The sequence below is a fragment of the Penicillium antarcticum genome, assembly GCF_028974205.1.
Source record: "Penicillium antarcticum strain IBT 31339 chromosome Unknown utg000007l_segment0_segment0, whole genome shotgun sequence".
In the NCBI taxonomy this organism is placed as follows: domain Eukaryota; kingdom Fungi; phylum Ascomycota; class Eurotiomycetes; order Eurotiales; family Aspergillaceae; genus Penicillium; species Penicillium antarcticum.
Genome location: NW_026695305.1, coordinates 237,505 through 252,778, shown reverse-complemented (window position 1 = coordinate 252,778; position 15,274 = coordinate 237,505). Strand labels below are relative to the sequence as shown.

The window sequence follows — 15,274 nt, the reverse complement described above, 5'->3', positions numbered from 1 at the left end:
CCTCTCAGTTTTAGAGGCCTCTACTCTAATAGCGCAGTCAGAGCAAGCAGTTTTAGCACCATTGCCCCGCGAGGCAGAGCTAGCTCCGACACCTTCTCAGCCACGTACGAGAGCCTTACCGAAGTGTAGCGTTTGTGGAATTCAGGGTCATAGAATGACTACATGTCCTGATAGATCTCGAGTTTAATTCATTGAATTTAATGGCGTTTTGGTTGAGATAAATGCATTTAAAATTGATTGATTAGGTGGGGTGTCCAGCTCGCTTGTGTGTCCAGCTCGCATGTGAATTACGTTACTGAAAAGGCTGCCTTACGTAAGCGAAAACGACTCCTAGGGGCTCAGCCACTTATGAGCTTTCGCCTGAGACTGAACAGGCGGCTAGTGCGGAACAATGACAGACGTGTTCCATGTTCGCCTGTTTTCTCTGTCGTGCATAAGTTATACGGAGCAGTGATACTAACGCAAAATGCTTGATGACATCAGGAACCTCGTTGCTGGGTAATCATTGCCCCAACACCGGGCTGTATACTACAATAGGTGCAGATCTGAGAGGGAAGCTAGTATAGTATTTGCTGCAGCGCAACACTATACGGATTGAAAACAACTGGGCCCTGATTGCAGATGTTTCCCTTTTGCCTTTGCCGTAAGGCCATGCATAGGAAGCACTGGTCATTTCGCTTCGCTTAATGATAGCCCCCTTCGCAATGAAAAGCCACCACCTCCATTAATAATCAATATCACCATTCAACGAAGCAGGACTTGATCCTCGGCCTTCGTTGCGGATACATCATAATGTGAGACTGCATTAATACACTACACATCACATTGCATCACATCACATCACATCACATCACTTCACTTCACTTCACATCACTTCACATCACATCACATCACTTCACATCACATTACTTCACTTCACTTCACTTCACTTTACTCTACTTTACTTCACTTTACTTCACTTTACTTCACCGTTCTTCATATCACTTCTGTAAAGCACTTGTCTTTCCTTCACGTGTTACAAAATGTCCAATCTGTCTCTTGAGATGTTAGTGTATCTGATCGACACTACTTGGGGAAAGTTCTCAGACATTCTCGTGCCGCTCACCCACAATCAGCGGGGGAATATCAAAAGATGTTCGCAGGTGGTTGCAATGAACCCTTCGACTATTCACAAGAACGCCCGCAAAATGCGAGCGCACATTATTTTGAATGATATTTTGGGGAGTAGCGAAGAACTTTTCTTTCTTTGCGCATTGTCAGCCCAACCTACTATACTCGGCACCTTGAAATCGGATGCATATCTCGCCAGTCTCTTGCAATGGAGAAAAGGAAAGACCTGCCCAGAAGGACTGAAGTATGCAATCACGGACGCTTATTCTCTATTGCCAAAGAAGAAAGCCGCACGTAAGTGACCAGAAATAACCCACCCAGCTTGCCTCATAAAAATACTGATATACTCAAGATGATCCGGCATACCGAACGATCCTCCAAGAGGAAGATCTTGCCAACTTTATGAAAAGCTATTCTGGAATGCATAGATCATTTATGATCAGAATACCAGACAATATCAATGAAAACCCAGCCATTGAGATATCACGTGACATGTGCCAAGCTCTGATCAAATATGTTATGGAAAGGACACATGAAAGAATGAGGCCTGTCGAGGCAACTCAGGAACAAGGATAGATGTACAACACGGTGGGGTTACCATACAGCATGCATGACTGACCAGGGGATATGTTTGCTAAGACATAGCCGGTCTCTCCACGGCCAGTGTAGATAGCATGCACCTCTTCACCACCGCCAGTTATCTGCGCATAACCGCGTCCGCTACCCTTGTCAACCACAACTGCACACACGTTCGGCCATTGTTCATATTTGAAATCGTTTTCGCCGGTAGTTTCCGCGGGCGCAATTCGGACTTTGTCGTTCCCTGACATCTACTTGTGTCAATGCTTCACCAAGAAAATATAAACAAAGTGAAATAGAACAGAACAGAGGATTATGTACCATTGCCACAGCATGTTCGCGCAGATTATCCTTCTCATTTTCACTCCGGAACGAGCTCATTTGCGGACCGTCAGATGTGATCGTTGGCACTCGACAGAGGATTTGGGCTAGATGGAAAACACCTTTCAGAAACGATCAAAAAGCGGACGACACAGGGAGTAAGAAAAAAGTACGTTACCAGTCGGCACCTCAACCCTGGCTTGGAGTTGGAGATAGAGCGTACTTGCGAAGGTGGAAAGTTGAGTCAATGAGTCTCAGCCACAAACACTGCTGCTGAATGAGCTATAGATGTAAAACACCGTGGTGGTCTTTGGTGCCCGAAAAGATATCCTTTCCCAATTGTGAAAATGTCCCGAGGGGCAACATTTACCCCTCCGAGCATTTCCGTTTAGGTAATCAGTTCACGTGATGAAAGGGCGTGGTGGTTACGTGAGAATCAAGAGTAGTAACGTGATAACGTATTGCCCGAGCGACCGAATTGACCGAGCGGCCCTACCAAAAATCAAAAAACCTTCAATTTTTAACCACGACTAATGCCACAAAATTGACTCAAATTTTGCTATTTAATACGTGTAGGGCATTTAACATAGGTATGACCTTTAATCCCACATCCAGAGCAGGTGACCTGCCGCCTAACCGTAGGCATAGACGGTAAAGCAGGTTCTGCAGGTGGTTCTTCAGGCAACTCTTGCAAAGATATATCTTCACTGATACCATCATCCTCAACAACTACATCATCCTGACCATCCTCCCGACTCCCGAAAATACCCCTCTGGCTAGTGAACTTATGTTTGATGGCTCGTTTTTTGATCTGTTTCTTATTTGAAGCCTCCAATTGGTCGCAGCGATTCTGAAGAAAAATATGATGATGGACCACTTTTATGGTCATTTCATAGGTCCTCTCAATCTCCCGTTTGGTTGGTGAAGAAAGGATGGACGAAGAGGATTCCAGACCTTTTTTGATCCGAGATTGCGATTTTGAGAACTTTGAGAGAGTCCAGAGAGTATTTGGATCACTATCACTGCCAGAAGATAGTGGTCGCTTAGGAAGAATATCAAGAGGAGGAAGTTCATCCAGGCATACATTAAGCTTTTCCAAGACTCTACTAGCATTGAATGGTGCTAATCCAGTAGCTAAAAAGCTATTCTGGATAGTAGAGGTCTTAAAAGCTCCCTTTCTTGCATCTGCAATCAATTCAAGGAAATCTTCCTTATCAATAGAATTGACTCCATTCCGCATCATGGTTGAAACCGCTCCTCCATAAAGCCTCTTCAAAACCGAAAAACAACCCACATCCAAAGGTTGTAAAAGATGCGAGGCATGAGAAGGCATACAGATAGCAATAATATCATTTTCTTCACAAATTCGATCGAATTCAGGAGTTAAATGACTCCCATGACCATCAAGGACTAAGAGGCAGTATTTTCCAACTCTTTTCCCAATATTTGGAATAAACTGAGATTTCAACCACCATAAACCAATTTCATTTGTAGTCCAGCCATTTTTGCTCACAGTCAATCGAGATCCAGGTTGATTTGAATCAAGGGGGATGCGTAGATGTTCAGGAAAAAGTTTCCCCTTGAAAACGAAGAGTGGAGGATGAACACTTCCATCAGCTCTAATGCACTCAATTGAAGTCACCCACTCGCGATTCCCAGCTTGTAAGAGGGTTCTTTTCCCATGGTACTCAGCTGAGGTAATAATCCTTTGTGTGGTACCAACTCCCATGGCAAAACCAGACTCATCAAAGTTGAAAATATCATCCGAAGTGATACCCCATTTTTCAATGGTATTTTGGACCAAATCAAACCATGGTTTGATAATTCGAGGGTCCTCTGAAAGAGCCCTTTGATAGTCGTATTTTCGAGATAATCGTGTGGACAAATTTGGATGTCGTTTGACAAAGTGAGATGCCCAATCTCTACCAACAGTAGAGGGGATTGCTTTTTGGGCATGACGGAGTAAATTGGCCATATCTCTCAACATAGGCAATGTAAGAGCAGCACCCCTCGTATCCATATCCAAGAGCCATTTTTCAATCGATTGCTCTTCAACCTCAGAGAAAATAAAGCGATTGTGTCGTTTTTCAGAAGCAGCTTCACGCCCCTTAAGGCGGGCCTTCAAAGTTGAGACTGGTAAATCAAAAGACCGCGCAGCAGCTGCAGCAGAGGGATATTTACCATCTTTTATAGCTTTTATAGCTAATAAAAGACGACCCTCCTGTTCTAATAATTTTCTCCTTCGATCAGACCGTTGGGGGGCATTATCATTGTGGTAAACAAGAGATGTTAATTTTTGAGATGGCTTTTTGGTGGGGCCGCTCGGTCAATTCGGTCGCTCGGGCAATACGTTATCACGTTAATGGGGCTTGGTGATTGATTTGTATTGCGTCCTGGTCAGGGCGCATAACAGGGCGTTGATACTTCAATATGGAACAGGGTACCTGAACTTCCGTTGAGTGACTTTGGTGAAATTTACCTACAACTATTTGAGACTCATTTATGTAATCTTGATGCGAAGAGAGGAGAAAAGAAATAAGAGATGAAGATGACAAAAAAAATTCGAAACCATACCTGTCAACATTTTTCGCTTGTTCTCTGATGTGCTCTGGCCATGACAGGTGCAGAAGGATACTACACACTTCACCTCACTTCACCACACTTCACCTCACTTCACCTCACTTCACTTCACCTCACTTCACTTCACTTCACCCCACTTCACTTCACTTCACCCCACTTCACTCCATCCCACTTCACTTCACTTCACTTCATTTCACTTCACCCCACTTCACTCCATCCCACTTCACTTCATTTCACTTCATTTCACTTCATTTCACTTCATTTCACTTCATTTCACTTCATTTCACTTCATTTCACTTCATTTCACTCCATCCCACTTCATTTCACCCCACTTCACTTCACTTCACCCCACTTCACTTCACTTCACCCCACTTCACTTCACTTCACCCCACTTCACTCCATCCCACTTCACTTCACTTCACTTCATTTCACTTCACCCCACTTCACTCCATCCCACTTCACTTCATTTCACTTCATTTCACTTCATTTCACTCCATCCCACTTCACTTCACTTCACTTCACTTCACTTCACCTCACTTCACTCCACCCCACTTCACTTCACTTCACTTCATTCCACTTCAGCAGCAATCGCTGAAGTCCCAGAACTCTAGACGATGGCGGTCTAAATCACATGTGAGCTCCCAACTGTATTACTGAGGATCTATGGCTCGATGGAGCTAGTACCATTCAAGCGCGCGGCACCCTTTCCAAAAGCATCAACAATCTGTGCCCCGGATTGCTTCTCACCACCTGTAGAAGTAATCTTCTCTACATCCAATTCTATCGATGGCGTATCCTAGGTAGAAATCCAAGTATTTGTACGCTAGTTCTGCAAATGCGTCCGTATTGTAATGTTCACTCATAGAGAATAACGGAGGAAGATGAAGATTTACCCAAGTTTTCGGAAGTGTTCATTGATAGATGACCTCTGTATCAGAAATGCGCAATGATCGCCATAATGGGAACATAGACTATGTAATCTAGACCATCCGGGTAAGTCGGTAAAGCCTTTACCAAGATCTTGCTTTGACCTCCATTCAAAAGCAAATCCGTCGGATCGGCCTCACGCAGGAAACAACAACCATGTAGCAGCAAGCCCTGAAGTCGGAGAATCTTTGCCAATGATGACAACCGGGGTACCGTGTGAGACATTGGTACAATTCAGGGGTTATATATTGATAGCAGCCTCGTTGCCGTGGGCAATCCACTACACTGCCCTGCCGTGCCGACAAGGATCCTGCGAAGTGAATAGTTACCTGCCTCCATCAACAAACCAATTCATATTGAAGATTGAGACCCAATGGGCTTTCTCACCACACTTTGTGGGTGTTTCTTTTCTATTAATCTTATATTCTCGACCTGTCATCGGAGTACTTCTATTGTGTCCTTCTTGGGGAATGAGAACGATACACCGGGGCAAGGGACAGAGGCGGAGGTAAACGCTTTCGAAGGATCCATACAACCTCCATCACCTGTGCTAGCCAGCCTGTCTTATCCTTCACCTCGTGGTTCTACGGAGTTGATATCATTCAACTGTACACCACCTCTTCCGGAGGAATCGCCAGTCGAAAACACGTGGTTATGGCTTCCTTTTCCTTACAAGAGTAAGTCTTCATCGTGAATTATTATCAATGCTTCATACTAAGTGGACAGATTGATGGATCCCATAAAACCACACACCTGCGAATCCGCCCCGCATAATAATTTTAAAGGAATACAGAGGGGTGTTAGAGTGTCACCCCGTGGCTCAAACTTTCCTACTTTTCTATGCCAGGATGGACGATGGAAATCGCAAGGCTGTGCGTATTGAAATATGTCAAATATTGGAAGGTGACAGATCGATGCGCTTGCGGGACCGAAATATGAACCGCCTCGTCTGCGGAGTGGAGTTTCTTGGAAGATCGATATACGAGAAAGCGATAGCAGATGTAAGTTAGACGTATTTGATGATAGAATCCAAGCCATCGCAGACCGCCAAGATTGCCACAGTCCCAAAGCTAGTCATATCAAAACATAGTTCTACGTTTGGTGAGGATACTCCATCTGCTACGATGCCTCTTTACCACTGAATTTTGTGCCGCTAGGCGCCATGCTCGAGTGAAACCTGAGACCCAATCTAGGGCCACGCAGCTTGCATCTAGTACGGATGAGCGATCGGACATAGCAGATTCAGCGTTGTCATGCCTAAGCCAAAAGGGGTTACACTTAGAAGACACTCCAGTCTATTAAAGATGGCCCGGTTCCTACAAATCCAATTGTCAATATCTTCCTACAAGCACGTATTTGCGGAAATGACTTCCCGGCCTTTGGAACTTATACTTGAGACATTACACGATGTGATGAGAGACATACTCAAGTATGCCAAGAAGCAGTTCGTCTGCCCGTTATGCCTCAGTTCGTATTCTCGAGCCGATACTGCTTTCGGACACTGTCGGACGAAGGGAGAAGAGAAGGAGGAAATGAACGACCAAAAAATAGAGAGGTGCAAGATACACAGCGGAATCGGTTGTGTGAATACTGGAGGGGACATTCACAAGTTTCGACACTCTTTGGCTACCGCCTGCGCACGGAAAGAGATTACTATCGAAGATCTAGAACTGGATTTGCGTCCATCACATCGTCCAGCATATGGCTCCTGTCTTAAACGCGACTATATTCTGAAGATGATGGCCAGCGAAATCGAAGCAAGGATTGATATCCTGAGAATCATACTCGCTAAAGCTGGGATACATTACGTCTGTCCGTGCTGCTGGAGCGGATTCGCAACCTCTGAAAGCGTGTTGAAGCATTGTGGCAAAGGAAGCGATGTCAATCATCAAGGCCTTCTCTCAAAGGAGGTGAGGCCTTTCGCCGAGCTCTATGGGAGGCTTATGGAACAAAACATCGATTATACGGATTTGGACATTGATTACGATGGTCATGGGGTCCCGGACTTTCATCGATGCTTTGAACTCGACATAGTCTTGAAACACAAAAGTAAGTGGAAATTATATCTATAGCAAGAAAATCAAGCCCTAATACAGTCTACCAGGCCGGTATCACAAAAGACTGGTGTACAAAGAAGGCATGGGTTTTGGCTTTGGAAATGTGTATTTTCGCATTTTGGATGGAGATTTGTATATTTCACGAAAGTGATTGACTGGAATTTAATTCAGCATTTGAGCAAGCGTCATGAGCTACCAATTCAAACCAAATCAGGGAGATGATGGTAAATAGGATCTGCCGAGGTCTAAGGACTATGCATAGAATATGTGTTTCTCTCACAGTGAGTTGTGTGAATCTCAAGCTTCTATATGCCTTGTCGTTGCATCAAAGACTTAGATGCGAACATGATTGGTAACTGACAAACGAAGTCCAGTTGACCAGGAAAATGAATGTAGGCTGTAGAGGCTGTTATCCGTGTTCCTATCAGTTCCCGGTCAGCATGATGTGCACTGCCGCAACTTTTCAGTCCTGATTTCCTTGGTTTTGTTATTGGACCAAATGAGCGAACTCCATATCACATCATGCCAGGTACGTCCGATCCAAGCTACCAAATGGAGCAAATAATTGTCGCAATGGAAGATTGGTATTACAATAACGAACTGCGCGAATCGCTTTCTACATGATGCGAGGCGAGCTCATTGGTTTGGATTGACTGCCCCACCAGCTTTTGTGACATGGTGTTTGGAAATATCATGTAACAAAACAAGGGGCACCGATCAGAGAACTATGCCCCTTGTGGAAGTAGACCTGAAATTTTGTCTCCATGAATCTAGACCGATTAGCGCAGGTCACGGACTTCCAGTATCAATTACAAACGCCTCTTTAGCGACGCGCCGCATGGCCCGACTGGGATTCATGCACCGAAGGATTTCAGTGGGTACACCGATCACAATCTAGTACTTATCGCTGATGCACGTGCAAGGATTGATGCAAGCGATGCTCGGTCTCTCGGCTTGGAGCTAAGTTGACTGCAAGGTATATAACAATCGAATCCCAATTCTTAAAAGTTGCTGTACTATACGTCCAGGATGGATGCCAACGCCGAGTCTGCTAATTCCGAGAAGAGTATGTTCTTCGCTGACTTTCACTGACAGCTTTGGCTCCTTCACCTTGTCTTGCTTGATTGCATGCTAACCCAAGTTACTTTTAGTGTTAAAACCCGCCTGTTCAATTAGTTCATTTTTGAGTACGGCAACCACACAAGTAGGAACTTTATCAGATCCTCCAGTCAAAGATGAGCATCAAGACCAAAAGCCCCTGGAAGCCGACTCCAAAAAATGTTGGCGAGAGCTTGAAGTTAAGAACATGTTGCTCTCCGGGGACGAAAAGTCGATCAGTCGACTCCGTGAGTTCCGTCTTTATAATGACGCTTACGCCCAAATGGAGGGACTTCAACCTTTCTCCTCTCAGAAGGAAAGACTTGTTTTCCCCCAGAGCTGGGATTGGCGTTTTTCTCAGTCACTTCTTGAGGGCCCGGAGGCTACAGCTGCCAAGCTTGCCAAACAAAGTATCCGCAGATTCTCACAAATTCCTTTTGAAGAGTTGGTTCGAAGGGCGTGTGGACTTCCCTCGCAAGGAATTGACGATTTCCTTCGGGAATACGAGTTCCTCAAAGTGCACGTCTACAGCGCATTTACTCGAAACATTGAGCATCTCGAGCTTTTGGATCAATTGAAGGGAGTAGGTAGAGGCTGTCTCTTGGTGCATGTTCAAACTATTATCTGACAAACTATAGTGTCTGAATGAGATAGATGCGGATCCCTTTGTATGCACTGCAATTGAAAGGGTCTGTCAAGGTGTTGTGTCTCAGAGGAAACCACATGTGCCTTTGACCGAAGAGAAATCGGAGAATATGAAGCCTGAGCTAGACGAACGACTACAGTGGATCATCGACCCATTGCAGCGACTCCTCCAAAGCCCTGACACTGCCCAAAATGTACTACGGCAACTGAAGATTTTGAAAATTCGGTTTTCCAAACTTTACAGATCCCCTGAAGGATCTCCTGAAGCCACTTGGGGGGTATTCAGTACTGATACACTTTTCTTTGAACAAATTCAATGGAGTGACGTGTCTGACCTCGCCATGGCTCTGTCGAGAAAAGACCAAGATGTCTTTTCGCAATGTCTTGTGAACACTTTCTATGCAAAGGACCGTCATGCTCGGCGAGCACTAAACGCACGATGGAATTGCCTCAGTATTGCAGTTGAAGAATGTATGGTTGCCGAGGTCGATATATCTCGGAAAGTGGATCATCTCGCCCAGGTAGACCCGAAGCTATCCCACGTTGGTACATAATCTAACCAAGAAATGCAGGAGCTCTACCGTGTTCGCAACTACTATTCTCTGACTGCCATCGTCCAGGGTATCAAAGCAAGTGGCTTGCCGACAAAAGCCTTGAGAAACTTTGGGTACCTGATCAATTCTGAACATAATTACCAGAGGTATCAGCTACTCATGAAACACATGAACACCAGACCTGGAATTCACTTCCTCGTTCCTGCATTGAGTACCGCTGTCAGGGGTAACTTGGAGTTGGCTGATATGGTGATAAATGCGCATGCATGTTACTATGTCGAAGGATATCAACGCAATTCTTTGGTTCGTCTTTTCATTTCTTGCTTAGGACGTTGACACACAATGCTTTACCTGTACCTTACTTGTAGACAAGCTTTTCTGAATTTTTTTACAATTACGATTTTTTTAAGGTTACAAGGCAGAAAAACCATAGACTCCTGTTTGATTATTCTTACCCGCAGGCCCAATGAGATTCCTGGCCCTGGACCATGCATGTTTGATGAAAGATTACTCCCATGACATATTGTTGCATGACTAGATAAAATGCCTCAAAGTGATCTGAGTCTTACATATGGAGAGGCAGGAAAGAGATAGGGGAACCTAAGATTTGGCACACCCTTTCTTGACGCTGAAAGGCATAGGTCAGAGACAACAAACAATCAATCGAAACCAAATCTATTGATTTCCGTTCGGTTCGAACTACAGCGTAAGGTCAGAACTAACTTGGAAAGTGGAGCAGACATTCGTAAGGAAAGCAAACCTACAGGCCCCCTCAAATTGTGCTTGCTTTTGGGGCGTCGAATATTCGCGGGACCACCACTAGTGCGTCGACCCACCTGCAGTCGTATTTCCATCCTATAGTCTTTGCCTAGTTCCGGGTTAGTGGCTCATCAATCCACCGCTGCCTTCCACTTGTATTAAAGGCGGGCTACCATCCCGTCATTCACTGTGCGAAGAGCCTTCATGCAGGCCTCGCGCTTAACCATGGATACTTGGCATCCCCCATCAACTTCCACCTTGTTTACGCCTTACCATCCTCACTCGGCCACCTCCATCTCAGAGAATGCCGGCCCCCAATCCAGGCCCAGCTTTTCCAAGCTTCCGATGTACCCATACCCTCAACCGTCAGTCAAGCTTACTGAGCTCCCCCTCAAAAGCCAGCAAGCTCCCGATCTGGTAGACATCCTGGATGGACAAAGCCAACAACGTACGATGAGATCTCCGTCTAGATTACCGACTACTTGCTGATCCTTTGCAAAAAACCCAGAGACTTGAACAGTTCCCACCTTTCTTGTGTCAAATCTAGACTGCGGCATATCCTCTCCATTGGATATTGGGTCACATACCATATCCACAAATTGAGGATAATGGATATTGCTTCAATACCATATCCTCAATGGGGATATCCATGGATATCCACTTGGATATGAGGATATTTTGCGGATATCCGCACTAGCATAAATCATCTACTTGGAGGTAGTCATGTGCCTCTTATACAGCTTACCAATTTATTTTTCAGAACAAAAGATATACATGTTCGGTCATGACCATAATTCCGACCTTGTTTATCCTATTCGGCAATGAAATAATAAGAAATAGTCTTGTATTGAGCAACATATATCGCCTTTATCATTACTTACAGTATTAATCTCACTTTTAAATGTATTAGAGGATATAGGTGAGTTTTTGTTATTCTATAGTACTTTACCGTAGAAATATATATTTACTCTATATAGTAGTAGAGAATACTTTAGCTGAACTCAGTAGATACGATTGAAATCGCTGTTTATCTGTTGAATCTAATAAGCTCGATATGAAAAAAATGGTTTGATCTACCTTTAAAAGTGTATTAACTTCTTAAAGTGTAATTTGTATAACATTATGAAGAAATCTTGGTCGGAAGCTCTGATATTATAGACTTCTGATTTATTTTCCCTGAAATCAATGCCTGAGGATAATTGAGGATATATAGCGGATATCCGCACAGATATCCACGGATATCCACGGATATCCTCAATTGTCCTCAAATATCCGCACTAGTGATTAGTAACAGCCAATCATCGCCATTGAAAGTTCAAGATATGTGGAAAACGCGCCCGTGAGTCGTGACTTTGTTTGCTATACCCCTGATACTCCCAGCTAGTCTTACATGTACGTTTCTCTCTCTCTTTTTCTCTTAATGCCTATTCCTAGGTAACCCGTGATCAAGTACAATATGTCTTACTCACAGGCATCTCAGTCCCAGTACTCCTTCTACGCCGATTCAGATCTAGGTCTGAATCCCGACATACTTCATTCCGATGACATATCCGCTCTTATTAGCAGCCAGACTGTATTGACATCTGTGTCGCAAGTTTCATCTCTAACTGCACCTCTCTCGCTTCCTCGTGTTGGCCCCCCTCTTCAGCAGTACTGGGTCCTCTATTCCTCTAAGCCTAGTCGGGAGATGGATGAATCCCGGAAGAGCTTTGTAACTTGGTGGCTAAACACAGAGTTTGGATCAAAGCCAGATATACAAGACTCTATCCGTTGGGATGGAAAAAAGACGTCTAATATATGGGATAACTTCAATCAAGTTGCACATGAAAAGACTGGCAAGCCAAAAGTTATGTGTACAACATGTCTCTGTACCCTTGTTCATCCAAGATTCCGCCGTGCTGGTTCATCGCCAATGAATGCACATATCAAGGCAGGCTCCTGTACTCGGAAGCCTGTCCAGAAGATTGATCAGATGCTCAAACAAATGGTATGTTTTTCATCTATAACCTGGACTCTCAATATCTCTCTTACTTATCTTTATATACTATCCTAAAGCCGACTTTCCCACAAAACCCATCCTTCTCCCAGGAGCGTCTAGCAAAAGCGATACTAGACTTTATCTCTACCGCTCACCTACCTTTCCGAATCATTGAGCATACCCAATTCAAGGATCTAGTAGAGGTTATCCAACAAGCCCCGAGCAAGGTCAATATCCCATCTGCGCGAAGTATGCGGCGTTATCTCGACTCCACAGTCAAAAGCAGCCAAAAAGAGATTCTTAGAAGGCTTCCAGATAGGAGTCGCCTTTCAATAGCCCTTGATTGCTGGACGTCGCCATTCCAGCAAGCATTTATGGCTGTCACAGGTTATTTCCTTGATCAAGATTGGAATTACTGTGAAGTTCTTCTTGGATTTGAGCATCTTCACGGATCACATACGGGTGAGAATCTAAGTAAGACCGTGATTCAGCTTCTGACTGATCATGAAATCACCGACCGCGTATTATCCGTGACCACAGATAATGCAACTAATAATAACACCCTGATGATGAATATCCAAGAGACAATTCAGTCACAAAGCCGATCGGATACGTTGATCTTCCGAGTTCCATGTATTGCGCATGTGATCCAGTTAAGCTTGAATGAGCTTCTTGGGAAGCTGAAAGTGACGCCACCGAATAAAGAGATTGAGCTGGAGTGGTCTGATGAACGAACCCATTCATTTCAGACTAAACAATCTAGCTCAACTAGACAAATTGCGGATACTCTAAAAAAGGTGAATTACTTCTCATCCTTAGTCTTTTAATTCATACTAATAAAAAGTCTAAGATCCGAGGTCTTGCTGTGTTTATTAATGCAAGCCCACAACGCCGGGAGGCATTTATGGCCCTGCAAACTAAGGAGCCTCGTTTGATCCCTATCCAAGATGTCCAAACCCGATGGAACTCAACCTTTATGATGCTTAACCGTGCTAAAAGGCTACAACCATTTTATGATCAGTATTGTACACATCATCAATATCTCCACTTCAAACTTGATCAAGAAGAGTGGCGACAGATTGAATATCTTCTTCTTCTTACCAAGCCTTTCTTTGACTTCACTACTATGCTATCAAAGACTAGGGATGTTACTACACATAACATCTATAGTATTTATAACAAGCTTTTCTCTCACCTTGATGAAGCTGAGAGAAAATTGAAGAATAAAGGGGTTATCTGGAAGAAGAGTATGCTCCAGGCTCTTCAGACTGCAAAGAAGAAGCTATCAAAGTATTACACTGCTACTGATCATGAATCGTACGGTGAAATATATGCACTTGCAACGATCCTTTGCCCATCAAAAAAGCTTCGATATTTTGCATCAACAGACTGGCAAGGTGAAATTGACTACGTCAAACACTACCATGGAGTCCTTAAGCGAGAGTTTCATCGATATAAAGATATGCTTCATCATGATTCAGATACTATGGTCGTGCAAGATGCCACTGGAGAGGCCCGAGATGACGACTATTATGATCTTGATACCGCTTGCGCTTCTCAGAACCAGCCACAGGATAAGCTCTCAAAGCCTGAAGATGATGAGATTGCGAGGTATCTTGCCCGCGGGATTGAGAGACAAAAGCCCCGAGCATTCTGGAAAGAGCATGAGAACGAGTTTCCTATTCTTGCAAGAATGGCACGGGATATTCTTTCTATCCCAGCTAGTGGTGCAGGCGTTGAGCGATTATTCAATTGCGCTCGCGATATCTGCCACTATCGTCGTGGCCAATTGAAACCAAGTACGATCCGAGGATTGATGCTTCATCAGCTCGCCACTAAATTTGAAGTTGAGCAGAAGGAGTTTGAGGTTATAAAGGAGCATCTTTCCGCCGGAGAAGCTGTATTGTTAGATCAAGCTCGGAAACCAATACCCCAGCTTGAAACTGTCGAGCCTATTAGTGATAATGAAGAGGAGGAACAAGAGCTAGGCATTGAGGATACACAACGGATAGAAAGCTACGATGAGAACTCAGAAGACGGGAAGACTGATAATCGAAGTAAGCAACTACAGCTTAAACGATCAAGGAAACGATTATCCGAGGCTTCCGATGACGATGACGATGGCCTTCCAGAAATGCTAATAGATGAGGGCATACAAGGACGGTCGGGGCGGATTCGGAAGCAACCAAGATTACCTGATGGATTTCAGTTTGATCTCAGATAGTCTGCGTAACATGAATATGCTACAATTTTGTTTACCAAATTAAAATCTTCAATAATGATTACACTATGAGTACTTGAAAAATACAATAGAATCCGCATAAATAATGCACGCTCAAAAAGGTCATGAGTCTTGGCATGTTTGGCCTGTTTTATATCCATTGGATATCCTCAAATATCCGGAGGATATTGGGTTGCATACCATATCCACAAAATTGAGGATTGCGGATATTAGGTGACATACTATATCCGCAATCTGCGGAGAGGATATGTGGATATCCGTGGATATTGAGGATGTTGCCGCAGCCTAGTCAAATCCCTCATCCTATCCGCCTTTGAACCAGTCCGACTTCGGCGAACAAAATAATATCATCGGTCCCTCTCCCACCTGGCCTGGGCCAACCAGCAATTATGTCGGCAGTGAGATCATTTCGAGGCAAGGCGAT

The 15,274-nt window shown here is 44.2% G+C and overlaps 2 protein-coding genes across 2 annotated transcripts; one reads left to right on the top strand and one right to left on the bottom strand.

The window, feature by feature from the left end:
- Positions 1-1,670: 1,670 nt before the first annotated feature.
- Positions 1,671-2,070, bottom strand: N7508_007344 (uncharacterized protein; the record flags this gene model as incomplete). The annotated part of the gene is made up of 2 exons (XM_058465408.1): positions 1,671-1,940; positions 2,011-2,070. The coding sequence occupies 2 exons, from the start codon at positions 2,068-2,070 to the stop codon at positions 1,671-1,673; spliced, it is 330 nt and encodes a 109-aa protein (XP_058317810.1).
- Positions 2,071-8,603: 6,533 nt separating this feature from the next.
- Positions 8,604-14,832, top strand: N7508_007343 (uncharacterized protein; the record flags this gene model as incomplete). Its single annotated transcript, XM_058465407.1, has 7 exons — positions 8,604-8,640; positions 8,726-9,255; positions 9,311-9,838; positions 9,890-10,120; positions 12,111-12,617; positions 12,686-13,405; positions 13,453-14,832. The coding sequence occupies 7 exons, from the start codon at positions 8,604-8,606 to the stop codon at positions 14,830-14,832; spliced, it is 3,933 nt and encodes a 1,310-aa protein (XP_058317809.1).
- Between the last annotated feature and the right edge of the window lie 442 nt (positions 14,833-15,274).